The sequence below is a fragment of the Oncorhynchus mykiss genome, chromosome 15 (assembly GCF_013265735.2).
Source record: "Oncorhynchus mykiss isolate Arlee chromosome 15, USDA_OmykA_1.1, whole genome shotgun sequence".
NCBI lineage: Eukaryota > Metazoa > Chordata > Actinopteri > Salmoniformes > Salmonidae > Oncorhynchus > Oncorhynchus mykiss.
The window spans coordinates 58760978-58774534 of NC_048579.1; the positions used below are offsets into that span (position 1 = coordinate 58760978).

The window sequence follows — 13557 nt, forward strand, 5'->3', positions numbered from 1 at the left end:
GGTCTCAACCCCACCCTGTACAATTGGGTCCTGGACTTTCTGATGGGCTGCCTCCAGGTGGTGAAGGTAGGAAACAACTTCTCCACTTCGCTGACCCTCAACACTGGGGCCCCACAAGGGTGCGTGCTCGGCCCCCTCCTGTACTCCCTGTTCACCCATGACTGCGTGGCCATGCACGCCTCCAACTCAATCATTAAGTTTGCAGATGACACAACATTAGTGGGCTTGATTACGAACAACGACGAGACAGCCTACAGGGAGGAGGTGAGGGCAATCGGAGTGTGGTGTCAGGAAAACAACCTCTCACTCAACGTCAACAAAACAAAGGAGATGATCGTGGACTTCAGGAAACAGAAAATAAATAAACCCCCTCATCCACATCGAAGGGACAGCAGTGGAGAAGGTGGAAAGTTTTAAGTTCCTTGGTGTACACATCACAGACAAACTGAAATGGCCCACCCACACAGACAGTGTGGTGAAGAAGGTGCAAAAGCATCTCTTCAACCTCAGGAGGCTGAAGAAATGTGTCTTGTCACCCAAAACCCTGAAAAACTTTTAGAGATGCACAATCGAGAGCATCCTATCAGGCTGTATCACAGCCTGGTACGGCAACTGCACCGCCTTGTGCAGGTGCGGTCTGCACAATACATCACCAGGGGCAAACTACCTGCCCTCCATGACACCTACAGCACCCGATGTCACAGGAAGGCCAAAAAGATCATCCGAGTCACTGCCTGTTCACACCGTTACCATCCAGAAGGTGAGGTCAATACAGGTGCATCAAAGCTGGGACCAAGAGACTGAAAAACAGCTTCTATCTCAAGGCCACCAGGCTGCTAAACAGCCATCACTAACTCAGAGAGGCTGCTGCCTACATTGAGACCCAACCACTGGCCACTTTAATACATGGATCACTAGTCACTTTATACAATGCCACCCTAAATAATGCCACTTTAATAATGTTTACATATCTTACATTACTCATAACACATGTATATACTGTATTTTATACATCTATTGCACCTTGCCTGTGCTGTTCGGCCATCGCTCATCCATATACTTAAATGTACATATTCTCATTCACCTCTTTAGATTTGTGTGTATTAGGTAGTTGTTGGGGATTGTTAGATTACTTGTTAGATATTACTGCACTGTTGACAAATACAATTTTATTTTATTTGAAATAAAATACCTATTTTCTCAAATGTTTTGACTTAGTTTGACCAGTCACCATAAAAACCCTTAAAAAAAACTGGAAGCCATCCTGATAGAACTCACAATGAATAAAATCGACATTATGCTGGTCTCATTGCTCTTATTTATGATAATAAATGATAACACTCTAACCCTGTCAAGGAATGTAAAACCTCCTTTTCCCTTCATCTGCTGATGATGACGTTATACTGCAGATCCTGAGGTGACGTTGATTTGTCTCGCGAGTTTATGGAAAACAAATCCAGACGCTCTCTCAGGCCCCCCTTCCCACGCCCAGTGCGCTGTGGGATAGTGGCACTATAAAGTATATCCTCTCTCGGAGAAAGATAAGAAGCCCGAGACAGGAGGGGATGAAGATGGCGGACGCCAAGCAAAAAAGGAACGAACAGTTGAAACGGTGGTTAGGGTCGGAGACAGACATCGAGCCTCCTATTCTGAAAAAGAAGAAGGCAAAGGTGAAGTTCGACGATGGCGCCGTGTTTTTGGCTGCCTGCTCAAGCGGCGATACCGAGGAGGTGCTTCGAATGATTGACCGGGGTGCTGACATCAACTACGCCAATGTAGACGGTCTGACTGCCCTCCACCAGGTTTGTATTTTTCAGCTATAAGCCTAGACACTTCCCATACAAGAGCACGACAACCATATGTCTTGCCAAAGATCGTAGCTAACGTTACCTCCTGCCACAGTAATGGAGAATGGAGTAATTCCTGCTAAAGCACAGTCTGTTTACCTAGCACGCCCGTCTTTTTTTTTTTAGACGAGACAGGGCCATTTCATTTGTTGGGCTGTGTTGATTGAATTGGATCAGAAGCGAAGGGGTGGTTAAACTCATAAAATATCTGATTGGTAGCTATCCTGTTTGAGCTAGCTAGGTATGTTTAAATGCATTCGTAGCTTAGCTAATGTTATATGGATTGTTAGCTATTTGGTTTTCGTTTATCAGCAACTGATTCAAACATCCAATAGTCAGGAAGAATGACGTTGGCTTGCTTGCTAACATTTAACCAGCCACTTGGGTGGTGCAGTTAGCATAGCTAATTAACGTCAGCCAGTTACAGGCACAGCCCAGATCTGCAAACCATTATTGGAACTGATCTGCCGCCCTGCTCTGGCTAACCTGTGTAAACTATGGAAGATATCTTAACTCCGTATTGTTGTTTAACAAATACCCTTTTATTAGTCGTTGGCGAGGTTAAAACTGCAGCCAATTGTGTTATTTGAGTCAATAGGAAGTACAGAAAAGTAACACTTTTTTGTTAGTTGATAGCCAGCTAGCCAACTTGTAGCAAGCTAGCACAACTAACGTTAGCTAACCTGTGGAAAGAATGTTTAGCTAGCCAGTGCAGTGGCACTGTTCGTTACCAAGCATAAGCTTGACTGCAGTCGGTTGGCAGTAAAACTCCATTCAAATTAAATTCAGATGTCAGCTTGGATCACTTCGAAACGGTAACATGCAACAATATTTTACAATATGTTTAGCTACTGTAGCTATGCCGCAGTCTCTAGACTAAAGGGCAGGACGACTAATTTAACGAGCTACAGTCATGACACATTTATATTTTCAAGAAACATTATGTAACTAACCAGTCTAACTCAATTATCATACAACAGCCCACTAACGTGTTACTAGCCTCAGTAGCCAAGTCTTTTGACATTATGTTGCTACTCCTATTATTTAAAAATACTATTGTAGCAATTTGATAACGTTACAATTTGTACCCACATTTTGTAATTTCCAGTGTGATATATATATATATATATATTACACTACACTACAGATTACACATGTATCACAATGCATTTGGCCTAGTTTCTGTTGCTGCTGTAAGGTGGGCACATCCTAGTTATTGTGATATATGGAGGCTATAGCTATGCATAGATCTGTGTAATTGTATTGTAAGCTCTCTGCATGGATTGGCAATCATCAACTTGTGCTGTTTCAAAGTAGTTAGGAAAGTCTACTTTTAAAATAGCCTAGCTAACTATCATTCTTAGCTTAACACTAAGTAAATGCTCAGAATTAGAATCATATGCTCATTTTATAAAGATTGTTACACTTTGGAATTGGCTATTGGCTCTGAATTAGGCTAGCTAGCATATATCCTGCAGATGTTTGGATTGCAATGTTGCATTACTGACATGGGTTTTGCTGCACAGTAAACTGTTCTGCAGTCAGATAACAGCTGACACATTCTCTCTGAGAGATGTGAGGTTTACATGTCAATACCTGTCACTTTCAGCTGTGTGAAAGAAGCCAATCCTAGGTTTTTGGGCTGTTAATATTATTAGTCAACACTTTAGCCTATGTTATGGCAGGTGGAGCACCAGCCTGTTACCTTGAATACTGACAACCAAAACAGAGTGCCTGTGGAAGCCAGAACTCCTCTAAGTCAGGGAAAAGTGTTTTTAAAACAGATACTGCACGTTAACATTTTACGCCATGCCATTGTTTTGTCATTGTAACATGTTAATTGTCCAACGGTTCTCACACTGGCGTAAATGCAAAATTGAGAAAATGTAGGCCTGCCTGGCTCCCCAAATGCGTTTTAGTAAAGTCAGAATGAATCATGGTTTATTGAAGTCTTGCATACTCAGTGTCTTGAACCTTACATCTACAATGATCTCATCACCCAGATGTCCTGTTTGCTAAGTGATGCATCACCTGCTCTTTCTCATAAGTAGTGTGATGTGTGCACCTTTTTATAAACTGTTATTGCCGGGCAAGGCTATATCCCCCAAGGCTGATCTCGGGGTGTGGAAGTGGTGCCATATCTCTAGAATAGATGCTGCTGTATTACAAGTTAATTTGGGGTGGGGGAATTCACACAAATTACTTTGTCTTGTTAGACATTTAGACTAGTAGTACATGTCTCTTACTTAGGGCTGGGCGATATGGCAAAAATATTATCACTGTATTTTAATAAAAATGGACGTTATTTGACAGTATAAAAACACTTTTTTAATAATGCAAGTTCTAAATTTGCTTTGAGTAGTGAGTGACCCTAGGGTGGCAACACAAACATTCTAAGTGATTTCAATGGGTATTTCTCAATTCTGATTGTTTTATACTGTTCAATTCAACCCCAAAAATATCATTTTCATACATTTCTACGTTTAAGATCATTTCCACACTGCCACGATATGGGCAAGCAATCTGGACCTTATTTTTAACCAAATGTTGCAATTTGACTTGCAATTTAACCCAAGTGTTTTGTTCTAACTGTTGGAATCATGGAAATAGAATGTCTATTCTAATTATATAGTTAGAATATAATAGTGGTCACTTTTAATAGTGTTTGACATGACAATTAATTAAAATGCCAGGGAGGAGTTATTGTGACAGGGTGGGAACTAAAGTGTTGATAGGTGTTTCCTAAGGGACCCTATAATCTTTGGCTACATTTAATGTTTTCTCTTAGCTCTTTCATGCAGCTAAAATATTATTGCTTTGTGTATTCCTCTTTAATTTCGAAAATACTGTTGCACAAACATGCTGATTTAGGTCTACCCCATCAATGGTATTATCAGGCTGTATGGCTAATTACACTTGCTCTTACTCAGTACATTTATTAGCTAGTGATTAGCATTAGCGGCTAACAAGATTTAGGAACAACTTGCCAAGAAAAGACAAACTAGCTGTTTGCAGATGTAAGAAACGCAAGCTAATAGTGTATTTATAGAATGGTAGTAGATTTATATTAAGAAGCAAAGTGACAACTGCATCGTTGTCATCAACAGTGCTGCATTGACCATGCAGACTGAACACAAGTGTCTCGTGGTGGAGGAACAACAAATGTGCTCCTTGAGTGACAGGAGCCGGGGCTAGGTCTGTGTGGAATGCGGCATAAAGGGATGACTCGAGTTGCGAAGTAAACTATAAAAATGGACGTTACACACTGCGTATCACATTTAACAAAACAAACATTCAAATACTGTTATAGAAGGTAAAGTAAAAACCCAAACTGGTCCGTGCATCAATACTGGTATATCGCAAAAAACAGTATACCGCCCAGCCCTACTCTTAACCTCTTACAGCTAGCTACCCCCTACTTTTTTCAATTTCCGCCTGAAGACATACCCAAATCTAACTGCCTGTAGCTCAGGCCCAGGACCAAGGATATGCATATTCATGGTTTCATTTGAAAGAAAACACTGAAGTTTGTGTAAATGTGAATTGAATGTAAGAGAATATAACACAATAGATCTGGTTTAGATAATACAATGAAAAAAACACAAGTTTTTTCATTTTTATTGTTGTATCATATTTAAAATGAACAAGACAAAACAAACATTCAGATAGGATGATGGGGACAATTTCAGTGAAAAACATAAGAGGGCAACGGTACTTGTGCAAAGTTTCAGAAATATAACTTCCAACATGAGTGTGCTACATGACATTTATCATGAAGTCACCCAGGTGTCCCACACAAGTAGCCCAAATGTGGCCAAATTGGTGAAGTTATCCATTTTGAATGGCATAACTATATACAAAATACCAAAATCGTATTCTAACACCCCCACCCCAAATGGAGAAAAAACATGAAAAAATATATATACATTTACAAAATAACACTTTCAATATTTGGAAGACCCTCAGTCCTCTACACAATATTGTGCTGCTGATGCCAGGTGCCATAGCAGTATCTTTCTGCTGTAAAGCAGAGGGTCACCAAGCATGTGGTGCAGGTGATGGGGGACTTTTGCAAAGAACACAGCAACGCCTCCATGCTGTGCCCTTTTGGCCCTGAGGCACATCCATGCCTGCAGAAATACATTTGGGCAGATGAACACCACTTGTGGCAGGAGCTGGATGAACCAGCTTCAGTGGGGGATGGACACCTTGGCACTGGGGGCTCCCATTTGAAGTCGGTGTCACTGAGAAATAAAATGTTCAATTAGAATAGTTTCACATATGAGCCCTGTTATCTATATATATATATATATATATATTGATTTAGAGTACAGGGAACATAACATTGAATATATTATTATAGACCTGCTAGATCTACTGTCTTTATTATATTACAACAGACCAGCTGTATCTACTGTCTCCATTTCACTTTGGCCATTGTCGTGGGCCTGCCCTCCTCTCAACAGCCTCAAATAGGCTATTTCATGTGGGGGTGGGGCGGCAGACACACACACATCTCGGCCATGCTCCCTCTAATCCACAATACGTGTATATATACACACAAACAGGCTATGGGTCATAATCATACATACAAACACCCCCACCCACAATGTATAGCCAACGTGTAACAACAATCTGTCTCACTTTCCCGCTCAATTTCTTCTAAAATTGTCTACATCTGTATATCTAGACTTAGATTTAGCTTTCCCTGATTTAATCGCCATACTGGTTGATATATAAACAGCTGAAGATGCGCTTTACCAAAACAATGCTGTGCGTAACATGCGTGACTCCTTCCGATATGAATCTTCAATGGCGAATGACCCTCTTTACGCCGGAGTTTACTACATGGGTTGGTCTTCCAACACAAACATTACATATTGCCGTTTACCTCAGCTCATTGGCTATCTACCAGCTAGATTTCAAGACGATCAGTGGTCATTGGGTTAAAATACAGTCAATCAACGAAACAGTGGTCATATCATTGGTGCACAACGATTTCATTACTTGTTGTCTTCAAATCGGTTTCTGTCAGTCAATACGTCCCGCAAAATGACCAATCAGGTTTGGTTGTGTTACAAACAAACAAACCAGTTGATTGCAATGAAACCAAACATGACTGGAAAAGTCATGTTTAGTGTGTGTATTTACATCGAATGTGTCGTCAAATGGAATGCGACGGGATTCACTAAACAAGCGGTTCACAAAAATTTTCGTGTTAAGCTATAAAAATGTATTTTATCAAACAAAAGACCATTTAATTGTGTAACAATGAGCATTGGGATTGCAAACAGGAAGATCGTCAAACCTAAACTATTTATTTTATTGCAATTTGTAATGTTACGCCTGTGCTGGTTGAAATAGTTTTTTTTTTATGGGACTTTGTTCTCAGATAATCGCATTGTATTCTTTCGCGGTAAATCCTTTTTTAAATATGACAACGCAGTTGGATTAGCAAGATTCTAGGCTTTCGACCCATGTGAGACACTTGTATTTTCATGAATGTTTAATATGACTTTATGTAGCGCTCACCGTATGTTGTCTAATTTAATCTCAGAGAGGTTAATCAGCCTGCCTTTAGGGTGACTGAGTTGGGCTTCCTTTCAAATGCTCACTGGGTGAAAACATTGCCTTTTTTTGGACCAGAGTCCGCTCCAGGGACAAGCAGAGTTAGGAAAGCATTTGCGACGCGGTGTTGGAGATCTAACCATGTCTGGAGAGACTTGGAGCAGCTTTGTTTGTGTTCCAGCATGTGATCCTTGGCTTCAGGGTCTTGGAAAAGAGTTGACGGCAAATTAGAGATTGGCGTTTAGCGTGCTAATCCTAGGATTTCAGGAAGATCAGGCTGATGTTGGTTTGCTCAAACCAACAGATATTTGGTTTAGGGATGTGCACTGTTATTTGAATATCTGAACAGACGTTGGTATTAGAATACTTTTGAGTATTCATTTTAGGGCCCCAAAAATGTATAGGCCTATATTAACACTGAAATAATTTTCTAAATGTGAAATATCCATGTGACATTGTTACATGCAAGAATATACCATGACATTTCAAATTATACATTTAATAAAAACAAACCTTTCATTGTAGTTTTTATGACGTTCTCCCCATAAAGACTGGTAGCATTCAGGTGTTTGTTGTCCAATCAAAGTGGCTCAATGGATGGGGAGTTCACTATTGCAATGCAAGATGGAATACAATTATGTGAGTGAAATGTGGCCTCAATTAGCCTAGCTAGCTATAGTTGGCTAGCTTAGCTTCTCTAGGCTACTCCAGTCAAGATGGGCGCTGTTATATGGGATGATAAATAACATTGTGGCTTTTACAAGCTAGGTAGTCTTTGCTGTAGATGAGTAGCATCGCTCTCTGCCTCAGTCTGCTCATTCCCATCTCACCGGCACCTCCACAACTCCCTCGTGCAGCAGTGTTCAAGTTTTTAAAAAATGTAACAAAATGCATGTAATCCAGATATCCGACAAATCTAATTTGATTGGACACGTGCCAAATACAACTTTCCCAACCTCGCAGAGTTAAAAAAAAAAAACACGTTGAAACATATTTGCTGTTAAAAATATCTTGATACCATTTGAATAATGACATTTTTGCTAACCCCCATCTAATGTGGCTCAGTCTGGGTTGCCTCTTTGTTTTGGTTGCCACGTTAATTGTCCCTGATTGCTTTGCTAATCATTATCCACATTAGGAATCTCTGCCTTCAAGGAGTAGGGCCAATTGGCTTAGAGAATCAGTTGTCAGAATGAATGGTTAATGACTCTCCCAAAGTGGGATGGACCCCCCTCCTATTAGCAGGAGGCCAGTAGTGGTAATGCACCCTAGTCCCGGTCTTGAATGGAACTAAACCAAACAGTAAGTCAATTCTACCCAATACGCCACTACCCACCCCCCATTCATTGTAAACAAGCCTCATATTTTCATTGGTCCCTAACAAGTCTTCCACAGAAATATCTTTATTAGGTGTATAGGGTTAGTCACCTGCCAGTGGTTTGACTAGCCTTTTTATTAATAGTCAATCATTGTGCCACGATTCACCACTACTGTAATAATTGGCTTAGTCGTGAGACTACTGTGGCTTTAACATAACTCTAATGCTACTACCACGCAGGTACCCGAGTGACCACTGACCAGCCAGGCAGTGTAGGCTAATTGACATGGTAGAGTGGCAAGTCTCCTTTCAGTTTCAGCTGTAGAGCTGTTATTTCATCTGCAACAATTGTTTATGGGGGTTGTCGGGTGCTGATGACATCAGCGGCCATTGACATGCCCTGAACCATGTCCCTTCCTTGTGACAAGGCAGTGACCTCTAGCTTTGATTGTAACAATGCTTTACAAGGAGGGTCACTCACTCCTCCTTGGGTGCAGTGACTGCACTGCACTCCCGCCACTTCTGAGTGCCAGGTTATAAATACCACCTGCATCAGTTCTTCTCAGTATAGATTGTTTGTGGAGATGATTCTAAGTTTGGGTATGAGTCACCGCCACACATACTCTGGACCGCTTAGCTTTGTACTGGAGGCCTGGCATGCATTTGGAGTTTGTGGACAGTCTGGCTTGAAAGGGTTTGTCAGTGTGGAACAGAGATCACCTACTAGTCACTGAACAATGGCCTCTGATGTTCACCTTTTGTTGTGAATGACCACCACTGTTTTTAACTATGGACCTGGAGGACTAGGCCTATTTGGTTGATTTGAAACTTTGTTAATCAGAATTGGGTGTGTTAAGGCTTCCGCATGCTACCAGTTCGGAATAGTTGTGATAATATATGCACAAACATTTTGTGACGCTTTGGACTTTTTTCGGCTGGTTGGGCACTTTTTACATAAAAAAACAATTTTCTCCCCTCTGGAGGCAAGTTGAAGCTGGCGACTACGCCCCTTCGTCTGATTGGCCAACCGTAGGGATTCTTCAATAAAAGATTACTTGTTTTTCTTAACCACACTAGCGTCCCACCTGGCCAACATCCAGTGAAATTGCAGAGCGCCAAATTCAAAAACAGAAATGTTCATTATAAAACTTCATAAAACATAAGTGTTATACATAGGTTTAAAGATTTTATTTTTTATTTTACCTTTATTTAACTAGGCAAGTAAGTTAAGAACAAATTCTTATTTTCAATGATGGCCTCGGAACAGTACGACAGATTTGTACCTTGTCAGCTCGAGAAGATTTCAAGAAGGCTTTACTGCGAAAGCATACCATGCGATTATCTGAGAACAGTGCCCAGCAGACAAATCATTACAAACAGTAACCAGCCAAGTAGAGTTACTCAAGTTAGAAATATAGAAAATGAATCACTTACCTTTGATCTTCATATGGTTGCACTCAGACATTAATTATTCAATAAATGTTATTTTTGTTTGATAGTCTCTTTATATCCAAATACTTCTTTGTTCGCTTTCTTCAGTAATCCACAGGCTCAAACTGTCACAACAGGCGGATGAAAAATCCAAATAGTATCTGTAAAGTTTGTAGAAACATGTCAAATGATGTTTATAATCATACCTAAGCTTGTTTTTAGTCTAAATAATCGGTTATATTTCAACCGGACAATAACGTTGTCGATATAAAAGGTAAACAAGAAAGGCGCACACTCGGTTGTGCGCATGGAAAAAGCTATGAGACACTGTAGTGTCCACTCATTCAGAGGTCTTACTCCCTCATTTTTCAGAATACAAGCCTGAAACAATTTCTAAAGATTGTTGACATCTAGTGGAAGGCATAGGAAGTGCAATTTGAGTCCAAAGTCAATGGGTACTGTAAAGGCATTCAATAGAACTATAAAATAAAACTACTTCCTGGATGGATTTTCTCAGTTTTTTTGCCTGCCAAATCATTTCTATTATACTCAACATTATTTTAACAGTTTTGGGAACTTTAGTGTTCTATCCAAATCTACCAATTATATGCATTTCCTAGCTTCTGGGCCTGAGTAGCAGGCAGTTTTCTTTGGGCACGCTTTTCAAACAAAATTCCGAATGCTGCCCCCTATCCTAGTGAAGTTAATGCACATCCCCCCCCCCCCCCCCCATGAAGTACTGAATCAAACCTCTTAGATGTAAAACTGTGTGACTAAGAACTTGGCAAAAATGAATGTCAAATTTGAGTTGTCATACAATTCTTAGATTAATTCTGAATATTTGGCTACGGCGTCTTTTTCTAGGTTTTCATGCGAAAGTCTTTAAGGGAGTATGTGAGCACACTCGTTCGGCTACCTGAGTTTGACGAGGCACCAGCCGAACTGAAGCATGCTGACGTCTTTACTGCTGGGGCACAAGCCCTCACACCCTGCAGCCCTCTAGGACCACTGAGTAAATTTGTAAACCAGAATTGTAACGCTTTCCACACAGTTGCTCCCCAGAGGTGAGGGGTGGAGAGGAGGTACAGGGAGTTGTGAATGAGGGGGCAGGACTGGAGAAAGATGTTTGTAGATATGCACTGGATGGGTAGCATTCCGGTTCTGTCGTCCTGGCCCGTGCATTCCTCGCATGACAGTTGGTGGAAACCATGGCAAAGGGAGAGCAGAGCAGGCATTCCTCAGCTGTCACCTAACCCCCCCCCCCCCCCCCCCACCCACACACACACACACACAGTCCTACCCTCCTGTTTCTGCCCTGCCTGCCAGCCGCTCCCAAGGCAATGCCAGGACCCAGCTGACTGCTGCATACTTTGCAGGCATGGCCTACACAGGGAAACAACAGGCGTATTCACCCATATCTGGCCTTTCTCTTGAGTCATCCACATTGTATATCATTGGTAATGCACTTAGTGTATATAGTCTAGCTGGTACAGTTATTGTCAAAGGATTACATTTTTACTGGATCATCAAAATAGCTTTTTGTAAGTTGTGGTTTTGACGTCACGGTGAAGGTTTTACGACATCATTGGGTTAGGCTCGATAAAATGCCAACAGTTCACTTTTTTTACCATATCAGTTTACATTCCACGCCCTCACTATCGGTGTGTGAACTCTAACAATGTAACCATGGCAACGTCTCATGCCAAGTTGCTAGCGGCTTGGCGGCCGATTCCCGTACATACGGAGTTACATAACCACTGACTGAGCAGAGTAGCCAGCAGCAGTTTAGAATCACATGGACTGCATGAATCTTGAAATGGAACCTATGCAGACAGCAGTGCATGAGGCCCTCACTGTAGTTCCATCCAAAGCAGCACCAGTTACATTAACACATTACATAATTGCTCCAGCCCCAACCCTGAGATTCTCAGCTGTGGCAGAGGCTCCCAGTCAGCCAATGAGAGCCGGGGGGGGGCTGTCTCATGGCAGGAAGCATAGATTCGACTTTCAGTAGAGGTGTTGAGATGTTTTTGTTGCTTGAATTGAATCTCTTGATTAAATTTGGAAAATGTACTTGTTGACCTGATATATTCTGAAGGTCTGGCCTTGTAAAGTGTTGTCTTCACACAGATCCTATTGCTGAAATATTATGTTCTGGAACATTTCTTTCACCAGTCATGCGGCACTCTTTTATTCTTAAGGCTGTAAACTCACTTACCCTGGTGGGAAGTGGAGAGTGTTTTGGTTAACCACGGATCACCTGATCTGAATGAGAATTGTGTGTCAGGACCTGAAAGTGCCACCCAATTAGTGCTAAATTTAAGTTGATTTGGGGTGAAACGAGCTGTGTGACTTTTGATGACGGGGAGCACCGTGTTCCTCATTACTAGGGACATTTGTCATTGTTCACCTTGGAAGATAATCAAAGGAATGCCGAACAAGACTGAATACTTTCAGTCAGTTTTCTTCACCCCCATACCAAGGCCCAGAAGATAGACATCATTCTCTACCTTTTCCTGTAGCTGTCACTCAATGTCACTCCGAGCCGGTTTTCTCATTGAAGGTGTCTATTCCTAGCCCTAAACCAAAGTTTGAGGTGGCCTGTTTGGCAGTGGACTGGGTATGCAGGCGCTGTGCGAACACAGCACATGGCACTGTTTGGTTTGTGGCGGATGGGACTCTTACAGTGGAATGCCCCACTTCCTTTGTTGAAACCATTCTGAGGAATGGTCAGAAACCCCTGCCTCTGGTGTTGGGCCCTGTCAACAGAGGCTGTTTAGCCCTACCAAAGGTCAGTGCCATTACAAATGGCAGCTCTGAATGAAATGTAATTGTAGCCATTGGTTTATGGTGAAGGGGGTACTGTACAGCAGCTGGATGACCTTATTTGTTATGCGATCGTGGTGAGAATTCGTCACCGTTTAAGACATTAAACATTTGGTCGTTTTTGGAGACCTTTGTAAAAATCCACACTACTTTGGTGGTTGAGGTGAGTTTAGCCGTTACTATTTAAAGCTCTTGATGTACCTCTGGTAGAAAAGGAACTATAGAAATCCTCTATTATAAGAAAAATATTTCAACCACCCCTTTTTTTTGGTTGTAGATGAAATTTAGGCTTTCTAATTGACATTCCCAAAGGCAGTGATTCATGCATTTATAATGCACAGAGCAGATTGAGAATACATTAATGTCACTCAGTTATTTATAGAATGGAATGAAGAAAATCTGAATCGTATTACTTTATGCGTTCAGTCGTCTGTCTTGTAGAAAGGTTAATGGCAAATACAGTGATGTATTCATAACCGTAGCAGTCGATTGCTTGTCAGTTTTTATGGACACTAGTGCATTAATAACATAATTCAAGTGTTACGGGTCACCCAACCCAATGTTGAT

At 41.4% G+C, this 13557-nt stretch overlaps 1 protein-coding gene across 13 annotated transcripts in view; it reads left to right on the plus strand.

Moving 5' to 3' along the window:
* The first annotated feature begins 1464 nt into the window (after positions 1-1464).
* The window catches only part of LOC110490454 (protein phosphatase 1 regulatory subunit 12A), a 77590-nt gene continuing 65497 nt past the window's right edge, over positions 1465-13557 (plus strand). For 5 of the 13 annotated variants that reach the window (XR_005036143.1, XR_005036144.1, XR_005036149.1 and 2 more), the window contains exon 1: positions 1466-1802. Coding sequence is in view for 4 of the 13 variants with exons in the window: in XM_036944833.1 (XP_036800728.1) it covers positions 1566-1802 (237 nt within the window). In the remaining 9 variants the exon portion in view is untranslated. Of the gene's footprint in view, positions 1803-13557 lie in introns of all 13 variants that reach the window. The other 8 variants (XR_005036148.1, XR_005036150.1, XR_005036145.1 and 5 more) reach the window with 4 other exon arrangements.